General features: G+C 40.5%; 1 protein-coding gene across 1 annotated transcript in view; it reads left to right on the plus strand.

Moving 5' to 3' along the window:
* Window positions 1-20,143, plus strand: part of MSRB3 (methionine sulfoxide reductase B3) — an 84,270-nt gene that overhangs the window by 38,189 nt on the left and 25,938 nt on the right. Inside the window, 1 exon segment of the mRNA XM_042815728.1 lies at window positions 4,463-4,491. Coding sequence (XP_042671662.1) covers window positions 4,463-4,491 — 29 coding nt within the window.

The following is a 20,143-nucleotide window of genomic DNA, read 5'->3' on the forward strand; positions in this document are numbered from 1 at the left end:
CTGCTCATGGACATGGTGCCTGGCCTGTGCAGCCCTGTGCCTCGCCTTTGTCCTGCCCATTTATGTGCTGGCTCTCATGAGCATGGTTTGGGCCAGCACAGTGTCCACTGATGTGTGCACAACCGAGCACTTCTGTCCTGGCCTTCCTTAACTTTTCAGCAGTGCTGTAACCAAGAAAGCTGATGCTTCAACTTAGTATTTTCTGTACTATTGGGTGCAAACTGCCAAGAGAGGAATGATTTTATTCTGCTCAGTGACCTTGGTCAGGACACTGGTTGGCTTGCGTTATGTCAGGAACCTGCTAGATTCTTGTCTCTTCAGCAAACTGCCAATGCCAGCGTGGAATAAAGTGCTCTGTGAAGGGAGTTGTACCAGAGGTACGACTGTCATTTTTTACATTTGCAGAAGATGTTGATTTGAAGCCCTTATCAGGGGGGAGTTGTATTTTCAGTGTCTGACCCTTCCCATGCTGTGATAAACAAACTTGAAGCGAAACTTTATCAAGGAATAGACTGGAATAAACCGCTAATGCAAAGGTGTAAGAAAGCCAAGAGGATCCAGTGACTCCCTCACTGTCACAAAGAAAGGAACTGTTACAAGGATCAGAACTACAGAGATTGCACTGAATGCTTCCTGAGAGATCTGTGTTGCTTTCTAAGGCTGCTCTCAATGTTTATTGGTCTTCAACCAAACCGTAATAAACCTGATAAAGACTTCATCAAGAAAGGTGAAAGAAAATGCCAGTTTTAATGCAACAGCAAGTCCTTTTTCCCCACAAGCCCACTTTTGCTCTCTTTCTTATTACTTGGCATATAGAGGATCAGGTTTGCGATGCTTTTTAAAAGACCTAGGTCCAAATCTTTAACCTTTTCACAGTACGGAGAAATTGACTGTCTTTATATTTTGTTGTTTGTGATGGATTTAATTATCTATGAGGTACTTAAAAGCATTGTGGTACTTTGTCCTTAGTTAAACCTTTCCAATAGCTTCCTCTTTCCTTGTCTACTGTGTTTTGGTAATTGAGCTACTTAGCAGTTGTGTTTCCGTGTGTTATATGTATCTGAATAATATCACAGTTGGAAATGGAAAGCACTTTATAAATGTCCCCTTGTTCTTTTTGTTCACATAGACTTCCAAAGATATTTCTGAATTCCCTGCATTTCCAGGTACTTCTATGGAGCAAAAGCAGAGAAAACATGCACAAAGATGGTCTTTTTTCAAAATTTGCCTTCTTGTGTAATAACTGATAAAAAGCAGTTCATAAAGTGCCTGGCTGTATACAGTGAATCTTATTTGGTGTGGGGTTTATGTTGGACATCAGAACATGTACAGCAATAAAAAAAAAAAAGCACAGAATTTTTTTCTCCTAGCTGTCATGGTATTGAAAGTATAAAGGCATCACAGTGAATATTTTTGTTTGTAGTAGAACATGCCTTTAGAACTTACTTTTAGCATTTAACTATGTTCTATTTATTGGCTTTTTTTTCAGTTGCAGCTTTTTAACTCCTATGTGCAGCTTGTTTCTGATACATTTACCTACTGTGCTATAAAGAGAATGTTACAAAGTGCCAAAAGATCTAGGGGAAAAGTGCTGGTTCCACTGAAACTGCAGGAAGTATTATCTTCTTCCCACTTTTCTGTACCTTTCTAACATCCAACCATTTATATAATACTGTGCCTTAAATTCTGTGTTATTTTCCCATGGTGACACGATGGCCATGACAAAGGTTGAGGCCATCAGTGGCTCCTAGTGCTACCTCCCGTGCTGTATTTTCTTTCATAGCCATTCTGCTGTTGCCAGACAAAGTTCTATTCATTTATCTCCCCGTATCAGTTTCCTGATTTGCTGTCCAGTAATTTATGACTGCGTGGAGCTTTGGTGCTCATTACGCTGCCCGGTGACCCTTGTGACCCACCCCTCCTCCCCACCTACTCTCTGCCATCTTAGCCCTTGGGCTAGTTGTTACTGCTGCAAGATGGAGGGCCTCTGTCCGTGCCAAGGTGAATAAAAGGTCACCAGCCCCGTCTTGCACGGCTTTCAGTATGTGACATCATGGGTCAGTACAGTGGCGGTGCAGTGCTGTATCATGAAAGGTACTTCAGCAGAAGAAAAAATAATACAGCAGAAGGCATGTACTACTAAAGACTGAGCAACCTGTCAGGATAGAATCATAGATCGTAGGATCATTAAGGTGGGAAAAGACCTCTAGGATCATCAAGTCCAGCCGTCAACCTGTCACCACCATGCCCAGTCACTGTCCCCATGAGATGCTGGCCAGGAGGTTGCCACACTTTGCTGGTGGCCCCTAGCTCTGCTGCAGCGATGGAGCAGGACCCTCCTGGCCTTTTTAGGCTTTTTTTCTGGGTATCTTGTCTGTTGCAGAAAAATTAACAGATGAATAAAGAGAAACACACAAATAATTCACCCTTTATTGGTTTACTGTGAGGGTAATTACAGGTCAGTTATAAACCTGCGAGGGCCTGTTTGGGAGTAAAAAACTGGAAATGAACTGATCATCTGGTGGCTGACGCTTAAATAGAGCTCTGTTGGAAACTCTCCTTGCCTGAAGAAAATTGAAATGTCAGTATTTCCTTTATTCTGCATCGATAGCTGTTGAAGGCTTTTGTGCTAGACTGAGGCCTACAGAGGCGTGAGCAGGGGGTGTGAAGTGTTGCCTACAACTTCATCAGCAGAGCGTTCAGGTACAAGGCAACACTTGGCTGACACACATCTTTTGCAGAGTGAGAATTTCATTCTGTTCATAAATACAAACTGAAGTATTATTTGTATTACCAAATGAGAGCATGGTTGGTGGCTGGGCGGTTGGTGCTGGTGGAATTTTGAAAGGCGTTTCATCTTCAGTGATGAATATTGATGGTTTTCTGTCAATTAGAAAGTTGAACTGTGATTTTTCTCTTCCATCTTTTCACCACCTGAGCTATACTTAGAATATAAAAGGCTGCGTACAGGGGGCAGGCGGAGAATGAGCAGGAAGGGAGAAGGGAGTAGTCTCCTTTCTGATGGCTTTAACTATTTGCACCAATAGTGCAAATTAGTTTGGTTTTTCATCAGGATTGATTTGATTGTAATTTTTTTGCTGTAATGTAGATCTCCGGTAAAGGTATTACGGTGCCTATTATGCGGAATATATAGAATGTGTAAAATAAATCTGCAGGGATTTGCATGCATGAGCTTATCAACTGTTGGTTTTGCTGTTATTTGTTTGTTTGTTTTTTAAAAAAGGACCGTAATTTCCAAAAATGCATCCCCTCCCTAATGCAACGTACAGAGATCCCCTTAGATAGTTCCCCCTTGGAACTCCTGGGGAAATGCGTTTTCCTGGCAGTGTAATGTCCCTTAACACAACTCCTGCAGCTCGGACCCGGTGTCCTGCTGTGACAGCCACAACCATGTGTGCTGCTGATTGTTAGGGGGCAATATGAACCTGATTGGAACATGCCTGCTAATTGGTTTGAGAGCGAGATATAGACAATGCTGTCTTATAGCAGATTGTGTAGATAGGCCTAGTCAGAGGGTTAATTCTGCTTGACAGCACATCAGCAGCATCTTGAGAGTAATTACCCAACTTAAGTTTTCCCACAGTTGAATTGAGATCTTCAAAGGCTTCTACATTTACAAGTATTATTAACCTATATCTGAAACATGATGTTCCCACAAGGGCTAATTTTTTCTTCCTTTTATTAAATATACAGGTTATAGGGTTCATTTGCTAAGTGCTAAGCCCTTAGAAGAAAACACTGCTTGTTAGAGAGAGAGAAATCTGTAGTGCACGACCAAAGCAAATGATGCATAATGCACACATCATTGTCTTTTTGCAAAGACTTTAAAACAAGTTAAAATTTAGGTCTGGCTCCCTTCCTCTCTCCTTCTCTTCCACCCCCTGCTTTCCACTTTTAGGAAAATCAAACCACTTATTCCTATGTGCAGAGTGAGTAAATTGAAGACACACACAAACAAAACCCTCCTAGGATGTTGTTCAATTAAGTGCAGATCATTGGATACAATACATATGACATTAATGAAATGGTATCTGCTTCAAAAATAGATTGGAAACATTCATGAATAAATCAAATCCTGTTAATGACTTTTTAAAAATGAAAATGAATGAAAACAATATTTATTTGTTAGGAACAACAGTATGTCATGAGTAACAGCATACAGTTTAATCCTGTTTTAAATTTATGTTCTATTTTCTGCATTCATTTTGCGATTTGTCTTTGAAAATATCGTCTTTGTAACAGTCCATTGTAAAAGCCCCAAATATTAAGAATCTTATTTATCTTTTAGGTTCAAATGCTATTGAATGCGTTAAATATTAACACAAGCAGGCAGATAGCTTTGTTAAACACAATATTTGCTAGGAGGGTATCAGTCTGTCAAAAGCCTTTTGTGGCATGAAGCAGATCTTGTAACTTGTGATCTTTTTATTTTCTTTTGCAGGTCAGAAACGAAGTTTGACTCCAATTCAGGTATGTTTAGATTTACAGTGTTTTGCTGAATGTACACTACTCGGGTTAATCTCAAAAGAGTAGTTTATCAGTTCAAGTTCAGTTTAGTTTTAAACAAACTGGGGTAGGTCAGTCTTAAAAAGGATCTTCATTTCTCACCCTCTGCAAACAGCGTCATTACCGTGAAACATTTGCTTTCGTTCCTTTCATTATACCCTGTCTTTTTTCCCCAAAAGATGATCAGGAAGATGTATCTCCTGATGGGCTTTAATTGATCCAGAAAAATTATAGAACAAAAAATGATAATGCAGACTAAAGCAAATGGAGGACTGAAGTGAAGTTTTGAAAATGATCGCTGCTTTAAAGGGGAGTGTTTTTCTTCCTGGTGGACAAAGACATTTCATGGGAATTTGAAGTCAGTGCAGCCTATCTGTCAGGAAACAGATGATTTGTCATCAAATTTTCATGACAGATGCATGTACACAATGCATGCCAGACCAGTCTGTAGGGCTCTCTCTAGGAGGTTTACCAAAAGGCAATCTCTCTCAAGTTGTCTTTTTAAAGAATTTTAATGTGTGGTAGGGATTGAGAGAGAAGTGAAGGTCAGTCTAACAGGTTAATGTGTATCTAACAAGACAAAAAACACAGGACAGCAAACAGAAGAACAGTTGGGAGAAAAACAGAGCTCCTAATAGCACACTGCTACTTACTCGGTTAACTATTCTTGGGCATTCCTTAATGTTAAACAACGTAGATTAAGAATAGTCTGTTGTCCTGAAACTAGCTGAAATGCCCATTGCCTGAAACGATCGCTCACAATTTATTTTTTGTTAGGATGGAAATGACTTTTTAAACTGAAAGCCTGGTATTATAGCAATCTCGTGTTCAGGCCAACCTTGTGTTTAAGTTATCTTCTATATGGTTTGCTTAATGCGGTGGTTGTAATTGCTTATAATGATATGAATTTTACAATATATATTACTCAGATTATTTATGAAATAGCATGTTCCCTTTTATCCCAGCTGCAACATGAGTTGGGTTTGAAATGTGAGGTATTACTTTGCTTTTTCTTTCCGCGCTAGATTTTATCTTTGGAACTGTATGGGAGTGAAATCTACAGCAGGAAGCATTTATGTACCTAATTCCTACATCTTGTATACTTGAGTCATCTTGCTTCTATTATGATTTTCATCGGAGAGTTCAAGGTTACCGGAGTGAACTGTATGCTAAGATTGTTTCTTAGATCAGTTTTACAAGGGAAGATAGCTTCACACATTTTGTGCCGTCACCTCCTTTCCTTGTTAATAACGACACCAATACCGTGGTGCAGAGCAGGATGACAAATGTCTCACTATTCTCTGAAGGAGAAAATGCTATCTGTGGAACTCCGGCTTGCTCAGTGGGTTAGGCTGCAAACACTCTTCTGACATTTTCTTTGAAGCAGCACTCCCACCATGTGCCATGGCCATGAATGTGTGGCTGTGGGATCTCCTTAGGAGCACAGAGTATCCATGCACTTTCGGCACCATCACTGCAATGGCAAACGCCTGCTCAGTAGATGTCACCTCTCTTTCTGGGCTCTGTAGGCTGAGTGTGAGCTCTTAAATGTCTCTTCTTCATCTGTGTGGGGCCCACAGGCTTTCTTTCCTTGTGTATGGGCTGTCTTCTACCATTACTTACTGGAAAAGCCTGGTTGCCCAAGGACTGGCTGGCAAGCACTGCTCTGCCTCGCTGCTCTTCTGAGCAAGCATTGCTTGTACATGGCCAGATGCTGCAGTAGGAAATTTGGAAGTCAGGACCATTTATTGTAGATCACAGAAAAAATATGTAAATAGAAATGATCAGTAAAAGCCCCAAGATCTTCTCTGTCTCTACAGTTTTTGCTGGTCCTAAATATTCTTTGGACTTGCACCAGGATTCTTTGCACCAGGTAGTCAGCTAACTTTGTTTTGCTGAATGTTAACAGGCACCACTGATGTCACCAGGAGTTTAAAGCCTTAAGTGCTGTGTTGCTTTTCACTTTGGAGTGCTTTGTATGCGTATCATCAGGGATGCAATACAGGAACGTTCCAGGGCTGAGGAACTTTTAAGATTTATCCTCCTTCTGCAGTGCCTCACTTTCACACTCTGTTTGTGATTCTTTCCCCTAAGCCCCTGAGGAAGATGTTGGTCAGAATAGTCCTACCATGGGACATCAGCCATCTGCCCAAGTTTTGAAGGCTCTTCTCTCAGTGCATGGCCATGTGGGTGGCTGACAGCCCAGGATGGGCTCTGGCTCTCATTCTGTTCTTTGCCATGAATGTTATCCTTGGAATTGAGAACTACAGACTTTTAATGACTTGGTTTTATCAGTGCTGCCTCTTTTGGTGTCACATCCAAGGATAGTTGTTAGAAGATAATAGAAAAAGCAGATTAAGCAAACAAAGAGGAATTTTAAGAAAAAAGAAATCACAGAAAGTTCATAACCTTAAAGTCACTTCACAGCTGGAAACATCAAGACTGAAAAAACCTTTATCTTTGTGAAAAGTACAGCAGCCTGTCCTTGGGATGGTGCTCAGTTATTCTACAGAGCTGTTCTTGATGGTCAGATAGTATAAGCACTTAGAGTTTATCTTTTGTTGCCAGAAAGTGAGAGAGGCAGAGAAATGGAGACACTGAGGTCAAGTCAACATGTGTCACCCAAATAAAATACCACTGATTTGGTTTCTCCACTAAAAAATTTACCATTGCTTTCCCCAAAGCAGACGTTAAGCTCAACCCTTCTGCTGCCCCTGGGCAATCAGGAGAGTCAAGGCAGAGAGAGGAGGTATGCACTGGTGGTGACAAAGAAGCATCTTTGCAAAAAACTCTCTTTCTTGTATGAGGGGATGTAATGCCCTATGTAGCACTATGTTCTGCATAATGCATGCCTTTGAGATGTGTAAATGTGACATTGCTTCTGAAAGGGTTGCTGCCATTTGAAACCAGTGACTCTACATTTACATGACCTTGAGTTCCTCAGAGACACCTTAAGGTACTTTCATGTCCCTCATTTCATTTTGAATTCCCCAGACTGCGATTCCTGAATAAAGCAACAATCCTGCAAATGGACACAAACATGCTTTGTATGAGCATATCTCATGTTACTCAAAACAGCTCAAGTGTTGAACCTGAGAATGAGATAATTTCATTCTAGAATGAGTATTTTCCTGCAGGGAGCTGTTCTACAACCTGTCGCATGCTCTAAATTAACCTTAATGTTAATTCCAGTTAACTTGCAAGTCTAGATGTGCCCCTGTTAAGCATTTATCAATGCTTATTGTACTTCTCCTTCCTAGAAATAGGTGTGAAATATAGAAGAGCTGAAAGAAGTCTTTCTAAAGCAAGTACAAAGTCTGGGATACAGCTTTAAAAGTGCCCAGTAGGCTCACTGCAAATGAAACCTTGGAAATATTGTTCAACACTGAAATATTAGGCAAACATTGTCAGAAGAAGATTAATTTGAACTTGAGAATTAACTTAAAAGAAGGCTGTAAAATTCCTATAGTGATGATCGGGATTTATCATATAAATAGCTATAACATCTGTAGGGGACGCACATTCTTCATATCAAGACTAACAGTTCCATCTGAGAAACTTTTTTCTCTGCTGATTTTATAAGTCTAGCTGGCAGAGTTTCTGTCTCAGAGGCCAGGGGATTAGCTTCATGCTGTTAGAAGATCTTATGAAATGAAACAATTTTGCTTTCCTGTCATAATATGATGGATTTCCCTGGTACTGAAAATAGATTTTTCTAAAAAAGTACTTGAAAGCAAGAAAGGTTGTAAAAAAAAATAGTTTTTCTCAAAATTTGTGAAGGAACAAAGTAAACCACAAAAAGCACAGCTGAATCAATTTTGTTCCAATTATGAGTATTTTGGGAGTGTCTAAAACGCTTCTAGTGTTATGTGCTTGGTTAGCAAATTTTAAAGGCTCGCATTTGCTTTTGGTGCAGAGCAATACAAGGCTGATAAGAGTGAATTTAAATTACAAGAAACATCTTAGAATAGTAAGTTAAGGAATTTATTTATTTTTTAATTATGATACAAATAGAGGGCTTTTTTTAATGGTGTTTGATAGCAGGGAGAACTTGTAGGTCTCAAAAGATGTCACTGAATGCTGTTAATCCTAATTTAGGAATAGAAAAATAAGCATAGACAACTCAGACAACTGTCTTGGCACGTCCTCTACTTACCAGTGAATGGGAGAGGTGAATTTCCTAGTGCCTGCAGAGAGGGCTGGAGTTTTCTTGGGGCACCCTCTGAAACATTTGTTGCATCCTGCATGTCACTGTGGCTGTAAGCTCTATGATATTCAAGTGACAGCATTGGCGGTGAAATTACGAAGGGGAAGAAATCTGAGTTCTGTGTTAAAAAGAAGGGACAAGTCCCTGGACAATGCACTCGGACTCCAGTGGAGTCTCCATTGTGTGCATGTCACTCAGATGGTTGAACGGAGGAAGTCAAGGCGAGCAGAGTGTGGTGAATGGCAATGATGAAAGCTCTGTGCTTTAGTGATGCCTCTGAGCACTGGCAGAAGAGAGAGGTGTGCCCAAGGGGGCAGGCTGCCTTCAGCCGTGTTCTTCATTGCTTTCTGTGCCAGCTGGCACTCCTCTCAGAAGAGATGTATCGAGATGTGCATCTCCAAAAAACAGTTCTCTCTCCCTGCTTGACTGAACCAAACATCTATACAGATTAAGCAAAATGTACAGATTATCTGTGTGATTTTGTATCTCCATTTGTGTACATACTTTGGAAAATTGTCTGATTAGCATCAGGAATTAAGCTATAATAGCTGCCCATGTAGCTAGAACTACATCCACCAGCTTTTGTTGGATTCTTGCCACCCCAGAAATCAAATACAAAGCAAGCTGTAGAGACCCCGACAGTTTCTGGAATTTCCTTCACTTGTCTGGAATCACAGTGTCTACTCATGATACTGTAGGTTTTTCTCCTGTCTGCATGTTGTTTTTTGCACTGGAAAGAGTGTATCCTTGTGTCTTCAGCTCTGCACAGTGCTGTCACGCTTTTGTCCTGATAAAAGTTGCCACCCTTTCCTCTCTTGCCTCTATATTTACTGCTATAGTTCCTTTAATAAGGTCCTACAATGTACTGACTTGCTAGGCTACATGATTCAGCACAGGTGTCAGAAAACAGTCAAAGAGAATTATAAGGTTGAGGTGGTCAGATATTTTCCTCTCATAAATTCCTCTCGGCTACATTTCCAGATGTGCAGCAGTAAACCTTCCAAACTCTATCAGCCCTGATTTCCCTTAGCTTCTTATCAGTCCCACTGCGTGAAAGCCACCAGTACGACTATTGAGAGTACGAAGAGATCTTCTGAATAAGAAAGAAATGAAAACTGAGATATCTTGAAAGCAAGCATCCTTTTCTGATCCTTGCTACCAGGAAAATCTGAAAGACACTAAACTGGCCTGAAACCTTAAGTCTCTGTAGCAGCAAGTAATGTCATCCATCTATCAACTGGAGGGTAGATCTAAGTACAGATTGCAGACTCAATTTCTGATGTTTATTGATGTCAACTTCTTCATCCAGAAACTGCATCCAGATTGTTAGAGTTGTTCTTAATTTCTTCTTCACAAGGCTGAGGAGCTGGGAGAGAAAGACATTTGGTGTTCATAACAAAATCGTATCAAGTTCATTCAAATCAACCTATGATCAGGGAATTTCATTTAAAAACGTAAACAGATTATTGTCAGAGTCTGTAACAGGGAAAGTGGCAAAAATCAGCATGGATAATGAATAGCAGGGGTGCTGCACAGCTTTCTGGATGAGGCAAACCTCCTCTCTAGAGTCTCCTTCTTATTATTTCCTTCTCTCTGGCCACCACGACTGTATGGATCCTTGAAAGGATACATGAGCTGGCACAGTGAGACAGTGGGAGAAAGCAGCTTCCTGAAAAGAACAGCAGCTCAGATGATCTTACTTGTCATTAGTTGGTAGTGCTGTTTTGCTCCTTGCATTGACATCTTTATGGGAAGATCATTATGTATGCAGTGGTTGGAAAGCATGGTCTGCTCTATTTGGTCAGCAGTGGGATGAGTCGTTAGATCCAGATGCAAACTGAACCATCTGGTGAATACTTTCAGGGCCACACTAAATGTGATCTGGAATATGGATGGCTGGGACACGTAAGTGATACATCCCAGCGATTAAGTGCTAGTAACAGTGCTGACCTGTGGTAAATGATTGCCATCCTATTCTCTCTCTTGTCAAGTACGGCAAAATACAGTCAAATTATTTCAACATAAAGGACAGTGTTTTAATCAGCAAAGGGCTGATTAAAAACGTAAGCATGCAGGAAAGCTTGCTTGTCTAGGTTTTTTGAAGAAGGCTGCCAGCTGCAAGAGGATTCCAGATGTGCACCTTGCCAAATTCTATTGCTGGGTTCCAATTGCAGTTGTTTTTTTTTTCCCCCAGTTTCTCAGTTCATCTTTGCATCTGAGCTTGGCTATTACGTGCTGTCAGGGGCATGATTCTTCTCCGCTGCTGAGGAATTATCAGTAGGCAGACTGTTAATTTTGGGAAGCTAGACCTGTGAAGCTAGATCTGTGCAACTGAAGGCCTTGATCATACAACAGGCTTCAATCTTTCTGTGTTAAAGATATGTGTAATTTCTATTTTGTATTGTTTGAATTATGTATGTCTCCCTGCAGTAAGTCCTGTTTGTGTCTCATTAATAGGGCAGCTACTAAACCATGCTCTGCCCTTGTAGGCTAGCACAGATGCTCACTGTGCCACTCCTGCGTGAAGCGCTTTCTTGGCATGCGGTAAGAACTGTGCATTAAAAGGCCTTGCTCAAGGAGCCAGTAATGTAATATCAACAAAGGCAAATACAATTTTCTATTTTTGTCTTACATAAACTTCAGTAATCATTGCTGTTTCTTTCTTCTCTTGCTCTGAGGATCTTGCTGGGAAGTTTGCAGTGTGTTTAAATTGGCCCTGTAATGAAAATATTTAGATTTAGGTTTTCCATTTTAATATTGTTCATGTAAGCAAATTCATCAGATCTATTAAGGAGGAATTTTTTACCCCCCTTTCTAGGTACCTAAGTTGATCTTTCTTTTTCTACTTTTCATTTCATTGTAAATAGCTACTTAAAAAAGTGGTGTCTTTTAGAAGCAATTTGGAAAAAGCAGTCTTAGAAGATGTGAGTTATATCATCGTTTTATTACATGGGATTGAAACTACAGTGCTCTGTTAAATTATAATGAAAGCTATAATGTAGATTGAGCATTTTTCATTTGTCATATGTGTGTACTTTCTTCACATAGCTTTGACCTGTAAGAGAATTATTTCTGTTAGTTAGGAAATTTCTCTTTCAAGTTAGCAACATTCAGCAGTGTAACATCCTTACTGTCCTGGAGGGCTAGACTTCTTGAACACAAAAATGTGATTCTTCTGTTAACTCTTAATTATTAACCTGTTAATTGTTGTGCACCTTCTTACTGATCAAGGCTACCTAATTACTTTTCAAGAGCTACTTGCATTGCTGCAGTCTTGTTCAGTGGACAAAGCAGAGGATTTTTGGTGATACTCTTGAGTTATCCCATACTCGCAAACTTCACAAAGAGTATAAAGACTTTTTCTGTTCTTTATAGATGAAAACTCATTCAGTCACATTAGCTCTGTTACAGAATAACTGCGATAATTAAACTTTACCATAGTCCCATTTAATTAGACAAAAATGAAGTATGTACAAGAGAAGCCCCAAGAATGGACAAGCAGGGAGGTTTCTGGTCACAGCTGTGGCTCATTGAGATTGTTATATAGCTCAAATGCAATTTACCCACACCATGTACAGTTCGAGTCAGTTGTATTGTTTCACTGCCTTATTAGTACTCTATTCATTTAACCATGAAGAGGGGAAGGAAATTGCTTGTCTGCTTTGTAATTTGGAAGATGAACTGTAATTCATTTGTAAGTGGAGTATTATGGCACATTATGGCACTGTGCATCACAAATATGCTTCTGAAGAGCTTTTGAAGAATGGCAAAATGGGATACTAATTAGTTGACTGCATGACCCCAGTAAACAGGAGTTCTTAGGGTAAGAGAAATCTTAACATCTCCACTCTCTTCTGGTGCAGAAGCTACCAGCATCCAATTGGGTGTTTGTAGGTGGCTGGACTGCACAGGTTTGGATGCAATGTGGATGGCTCTTCATATTTTTAGTGTTGCATGGGTACTGACAGATTCTGTACCCTGTTCCAGCGTGGCTGACAGCTCAGCGACCTTGGGTAAAGTCCTTTTTCCCTATGCCTTTTTCCTCCTGCCCATCATCTGTTGAGCTTGTTTACGTTAAAAGACTTTCAAGGGAGAGGGCTGTCCCTTTCTGTTGAGCACGTCTGAGACCCAGTGCGGAGGAAAGGTTTTCTCACTTGAGATTACCTCCTAAGTCCACCATAAATAATTGGTAGCCTTTGCAAAGTATCCCGTTTTGACTGAGCAAATGAAGTTTGAGCAAATGAGTCTCTGAAAAGTAGTATAAAGAGCAGCATGGTAAATGTATTCAACTAAAAGATAGTCACCACCAGTACCACAGTATTTGTATCAAGGGGATCTCAGTTATGCGAAGAAGAAAGAAAATTGATATAGTCTTCCCAGGCCCAGAATCCTTCACCCAACTGAAATGCATGCTTTCTGCAGCAGAATGCATGACTGTGGATATAGATTAATAAACAAATTGAGGCCTTTGAGTCCAGTATGTAACATTAGCAGAGTTTAAATTACATGTAGATATGATTAGGGCTAAGGCATATAGAAGAGAGGATATAGATAGAATACAACAATTCCAAAAACTTTTGCGTCTAGAAAATCAGTTTTTTATGTGATTATCTTAGGATCATTCACACACACACACACTAATTTCTGAAAACAACAATAACATGTAAACCAACTTTGTGTTTGCCAATGTAAATGATACTTAACGTGATGGGGCCTGGAGGAAGCTGAACATCTTTTTAATGGCAGCTCATGAAATGAGTTTTAATCTTGCAAGGTGCAGAACAAGTTAAAGGTGCTCCACACTCATGGATCAGTCTATGGATCAGTGTTTTCCACTATTGTGGAAATAACACAGATTTTGAAGGGAAAAGGGTGGGAAATCAGAGAGATGTTGCCTTGTTAACACTGAAGAGAACTTACTAAGATGATTTATAATATAGACTGTATTTGGTACAATCTGATGGAATTCTCAAACACATTGATTTTTCTTCCTTAAGTAGTCACTTTTTAAGCTGTACTTCCCTCCCAATATGTTCAAATTTACACTGAATCAGTAAATTTGTCAGTTCCCATTCCACCCTTCAGGAAAAGCAGCAAAAAATATCGTAAGTACTTCCATTCCCTTTCCATTCATTCCTGCTCACCCGAGAATTACTGTTACTCTCCTTCCTAGTGACTAACAGAAAGTTTCATCATTTATTTGGCTGGAGGCCAAGCAGCTGAAAAGGTTGGGTTGGGGCCCTTCCTTGATTTAAAGAGTGACTATGGCTGTGCTGGGAAATCAAATGCTGACTCAGTAGTTCCTATACCCTTCTTTGGGGTAGACCACTGCATCAGTCATCCTATAAAAGGGTAATCCATGTTCCTCATTGTGCTTTCAGTTATGTCTCTTTGAAAATAGATAAGGTCAAAGGAGAACAGAGAGAAAAGTGCCAAAATGGCCTCTGAAATACTAAATTGCACTCAGTTTCTCATGGAGAAAGGAACCTCTTGCTAAAATCAGAGCAAAAAATATGAAAAGCCTGACTCCTCAGCTGAGGAGTGTTCCCAGCTTTTCATCCACAGAGCCTAGCATCTGCTGCTTGTTGGCTGCTCACTTCCACAGTCAAACCAACTCAACCCAGCCCCCTTGTTTTGGCTGAGGGAGAAGGAGACTTACTTTGGATGTTTTCCTTCAGCTGCCCTGGCTCTCCCTTCCCATTCTGGGATGGATCCCTAGATCAATAAGGACAGCACCTACTTCAGAAAGCAATGGAGTCATTTGAGCTGTGATCTTCTGGAGGCATCTGGCCTGAGTTCAGCCTAGATGAGAGCTGGGGCCATGGATAAGCAGTGGGACGAGCGCCTTGCTACCAGCTTCATTGCAGTCTTTGGCACAGAGGAGAGAGCAAGACTGTGGTGTACTGCGTGTGCACCCCTCCAGCCCTGTCAGATAGCTCCTTTGATTTCATGAGCTTGTCTTAGAGGATGGGCCAGCTGCAGCCAGACACTAGACATACAGGACCACCGAGGTGTTTTTTGCCTGTGTGCCTTGATTAATATAATAGGACAGGATGGTTACAGTCAGTGTGTGTGCTTTTTCATTATTTTCTCTCCACCATAAAGTGTAGTTTTTTTGTTTGTTTGTTTTAAAAAATGTCTCATTAAGCACGGTATCTTCTGTGCCTGAGTGCATATTGTCCAAAGCTGCACATCTTGTGTTTTGATTAACATGATTTATGAGGTCATGAATTTGAATAAGAAAGAAAAGAGAGCTATTTTTTTTTCTTCCCTCTGGGTTTGTCGGAGAAGGGAAAAGAAAACCTTAATGTATTTCCTATGTAAGATGATGAGAATGATTAGCATGAGTTGAAAGAGGAAAAGGTCTGTTATTTGAAGGAAAAAAAAAGTTTCATGTCATTAGACTCTATGAACTAGCCAAGTGATAATGATTAATGACAAAAGATTCAATGAGGATTAAAATGTTTCATGTTTTTCTTTCATTGATAGAGTGTTGTAAATTTATGACCAATAAGAAACCATATGAAAGATCTGTCAGCTTTTATTATCTCACATTTTGGTTTCTTATCGAAACTGATTTCAGGTTTTATAGTACTAAAAGTGAGAGGAAAAACTCAAGCTGCTTTTAATCAAACTGGAATGTTCAGTGATCACCTTTAAAATCCTTACAGGGTTGATCTGAGTATGAGGTAAAGAACATTAATTTGCCTTTTGTTGACTTAATTTAGTGGCAACCACAGTATTTAAGATGTAATGGTAGACAAGTTTGTGTCATACCACTGCAACTGCCACTGCACATGTGGACATCCATCTGCTTGGGATTAAGTGCTGAGTCAAAACACCAATGAAGCCTAATGCTGCCAGTTTAAGTCAGACACAATTTGCACCGAGTTTTATTCAAGTAAGGACAGCATGACCAGACCTTAAGCCAGATGACAATGAATTAAATTACAAAGACTGAAAGTATGTCTGCAAGGAGAAATGTGTCCCTGTGTGATCTGATAGGGGTTCTGGCAACCTTGTCTCCTGTTAGAGGGGGCTGAATTACCATTTGGTATGCTGTAGTAGTTCCCTCCCACTGCTCCTTGCAGACAGGGTGGTCCCAGTCTTTTCAGCAGGCGTGACCAAGGTGTCTGAATGATCTTAGAACCCTTCTCCAGAAACCATGTCTATGAGTGTCACAAAATCCATATTTGAAGTGTTTAATTCTGAGGGGTCCTGTTGGAGAAGTCTGCCTAGCATGCATTGAGTCACCCTTCTAAGTATCCATCCCTGCTTGTTAACTTTAGCTGGGCATGCAATCTGCATGGTTAAACTTAAGGGAGATTATGCATGTCTACAGTGGATGAGCAGAGAGCTGAGGCTGAGTGCAGGAGGTCCTCAAGTTACTTAGCTGCTGCTGTGTAGTAGAAAAAAATTGTGAATTTAAGAGATGAACGATCCAGTCACTCCTGAGTTGTGCTGGATGCTGCTGAACCACCTGTACACAGAGTCTGGGAGTAGTGTGTTTATGGGAAGGTTCACAGAGTCGTAGAAACACCAAGGTTGGAAAAGACCTCCAAGATCATCTAGTCCAACTGTCCATCTTCCACCAAGACTTCCTTTTTTCATGCAGCTTGTTCCAGTGCCTGACTACTCTTTTGGAGAAGAATTTTTTCCCAATATCTAATTGGCAATACTTAAGGCCATTCCCTCTCATCCTTGTGCTAGTTATGCAGGAGAAGAGGCCAACCCCCACCTCACCACAGCCTTCTTTCAGGTAGTTGTAGAGAACGATAAGGCTTTCCCTGAGCATCCTCCTCTCCAAACTGAGCAATCCCAGTTGCCTCAGCTGCTCCTCATAAGACTAGTGAAGAAGGGCAGCTTCAGTGCCCTTCTCTGAACAAGCTCCAAGGCTCCCATGCCCTTCTAGTACTGAAGGGCCCAAAACTGAACACAGTAACCAGAGCTGTTACAAGAGTATAATCACCTCCCTGCTCCTGCTGGCTACACTATTTCTAATACAAGCCAGGATGCCATTGGCCTTCTTGCAGGTCTGTGTACACTGCTGGCTCATGTTTAGTCAAGTGTTGACCAGCACCCCCAGGTCCATTTCTTCCATGCAATCTTCCAGCCACTCTGCCCCAAGCTTATAATGTTGGCTTTGGTTCTTGTGGCCAAAATGCAGGACCAAAGACTTGGTCTTGAACTTCATCCCATTCATCTCAGCCCAGCAATCCAGCCTGTCCAGATGCCTCTGAAGTTCCTTCCTACCTCAGGCAGATTGACACTTCCTCCCAGCTTGGTGTCATCTGCAAACTTCCTGAGGGTGCACTCAATCCCCTCATCCAGGTCATTGCTAAAGATATTAAACAGAGCAAGCCCCAATACCAACCCTTGGGAAATACCACTTGTGATTGGTCTCGAGTTCATCCTGTCTTGGATGAGTCTATTTTAGTTGTTCTCTTTGTTTTTCTTCTCATTTCGCTTTCTTGGGAAAAAACAAAAACAAAAACACCCTATTTATCTATCTCTAATTATAATTACCCCAGTGAACTGCAGTAATTTTATTCTGTTTCTCTTGAACTAATAATGACTAAGAATCACCAGATTTGTAAAAGCTGGCAAAACATGTTTTGTAAATCATCATTCATTTGTGAATCATTCACCACTCTTCATTCTTGTGCAAGAAGATAATTATGTAAAGAAAGATAGCCTGGAGGTAATGAGAATGAATCAAAAATGTTGGAAATGTATTAAACTTCATTTCAGTCAGGACCCAAATATTACGGTGATCTTTGGCATTTTTTAGAAGGCAGGTAAAATTTTCCAAAACTTTACTTGGCAGAAATTTTGCTGATTTTATGCTGCTTCTTAGGAACATTTAGGAAGTCAAAGTGTTGTAGTCTATGCTAACCATTTCAACCAAGCTGAGGATAGATGACACAGTAAATGCAGTTGTGAAAACTGAAAGGCATCTTATTAAAACATTAACATTTAGAAGCAGAAGTGTTCTATTTCTGCATGTTGCATTTCAAAGTAGTGGTCAGGAGAACTAAATTTTCCTGTTTGTATTCTCACTGAAGAAATGTTTAGCCACAAGATTTTTTTGAAAGAACGCCTAGGCTCCCTTCCATGCTATTATCTCACCTTGACTCAAAGTTTTTTTTCCTGCCACACACTCCATATTTAAGGGATTTTAAAGGAGTCCAAGGAATATGGATTTGCAGTAGGGTGGGATTTGGAACATCAACTGCCAGCACTGATAGATGAACTATCTGGAAATTGATGAAGACATATTTAGGCTGGAGAGTGATGGAAGAAATGTGCTAGTAAATAAAGCCTGCTGCATAAATACTGTATTGAGGGCTCTGGAAACGAGTTTAAGAGACAAGAGGGGAAGATATAGCGTTTCCCTGAAATTTTACCCCTTCCTGCATTAGAGGATAGGAGGAAATCCCTGACTGAAAGAGAACTGACAGAGCTGGATATTAGGTCAGGAGTTAGTGTCCATGTTAGGCCATGGCAATCTGAAATTATGTTGATGATTGCTCACCCTATTAACCAAGGTGTTGGTAGAGATGAGAAGTACAGGATCTCTCTTTTTAATTTGTTCTGTTTTCTTGGCTTTTTGCATGTCTGAGACTCTTCTTTCATTCCACAACAATGATGTACCTCATCTATACCTGGACCCGTGCCGTAGTAGCAGTATGGTTAGCAGGGCTGTGTCTCACTGATGAGGAACGCTGCTGGAACCCATGCCAGCAGCTGCTTTTACTCCACTGGTTCCTAGCATCACAGCGTAGGCTGTATAAAAGGTCCCACTCCTAAAAACCCAGAGAAATGAACATAGCAGAGCTGTAATCTTAACTCACTTGTTGTAGTCTCTGTAAAAGTAATTTCTTTAATGACACATTAGCATAAATTTTCATGTTTTCCTTTGCTTTCTCACACATAGAAGATCAGTGTCCCACGGACCTGCTCCGGGCTGGGAAGTGCAGCACACTGGGAGCTCCTTGTGGGACTGCTCCTCCTGGGCTCCTCTTTCAGAGGGAAGGGAGTCTGGGACTGTCTCCCACCTCCTGTAAAGTCTGTGTCTGAGACCCATGGCAAGGCAACTTGCCTGCATCTGGGTGGGAGTAAGGACACAGATCTTCACCCAGCAGTCTTGGCCCTGAGTAGATCTGACCTTCATCATATCACAAAAGGGATGAATGGTGACAGGACTTTGTCGATTCCCCTCCCTCCTTCCCACAATGAGTAGGATTATTGGGAAAACTTCAGGAGCTGAAACTCGTGAGATTTCCACTGGCAATTTGCCTCTGAGAATGTTTTTACTCATCCACAAATGATTGAGCTTTAATGAGTCTCTCGTAATTTGTACAAGCAGAACAGTGTATTTCTTTCCTTCCTTCGCCAGTGGTTCTTGCATATCTTCTTGAAATTTTCATAAAGCATTGGCCAGTGCCAGGCTTAAACCTTGCACAGATGGATGTAGACAATAACATTAAAATGCATAAGCAATCAAATGTATTACAGCCTGTGGTTCTACTTTACCTTTTGCATAGCAGTGTATTACTTCATACTTAAAAAAAAAAAAAAAAAGAAAAAGCAGTCTGTTGAAGAACCTAAAAAATGAGGCACAGTGTTCTTCAAATGCGTAAAGATTAATAAATGAAGAGCATTCAGTGTCATCTTCAGTGTAATTTAAAAGAATAAAATTACCTACGTTATGCATTCTATCTTTAATTCAGACTCTATGTCTGGGAACTTCCCACTCATGTCTCATTAGTTCAACATTATGCTTTATTTGTGCAAGCCTGTTTTAAAACTGTTGAATGGTGAGGAATTAGAGAATTAAGAACAATGATAACATGTATATTAGAAACAGTCAAAACAAGGGTGAAGACAGTCAAATCCTTCGCTTTCAGGAAGCCAGCTGATACTTACTGAAGCCCATGCAAATGTTTCAGTGATCCAATAAAGATCAGTGAATTAAAGAAGAAGAAAATTGATAGTGTGATGGGCTTAGGGAAGCAGATGGTTTAAGCAGAGGGATGACAGAAAGATACGCTGGTGTAAAACTGCAAATGAATTTGTTGTTTGCCCTGGTTACTCATTTTACATATTTGGATGGATGTACTGTCATTGCTGTGCACTTTTACTGTATGAAGAGACAACATGTTCAAACAGAGGTGGTTGAAGATAGTCACAGAGGCTGTGGTGGCCACAACTGGAAGCTGTGTGAACAGTTTGATATAGTTCTTTCTTAATTTGAGAATCAAACCTGACCTTGGAAACAAGGCTGGGACTTGCGTGTACAGGATAGTTTGCTTTAAGCTGGCAAGCTGAAACAAAAGCTTTGTTTCCTTTAATGTATTGAACTAGATTACAGTATATATATCCCTCCTATTTCCTTAACATAAGTTG

Source organism: Centrocercus urophasianus, unplaced genomic scaffold (assembly GCF_019232065.1).
Source record: "Centrocercus urophasianus isolate 14NV4802_14NV808 unplaced genomic scaffold, USGS_Curo_1.0 seq_15, whole genome shotgun sequence".
NCBI lineage: Eukaryota > Metazoa > Chordata > Aves > Galliformes > Phasianidae > Centrocercus > Centrocercus urophasianus.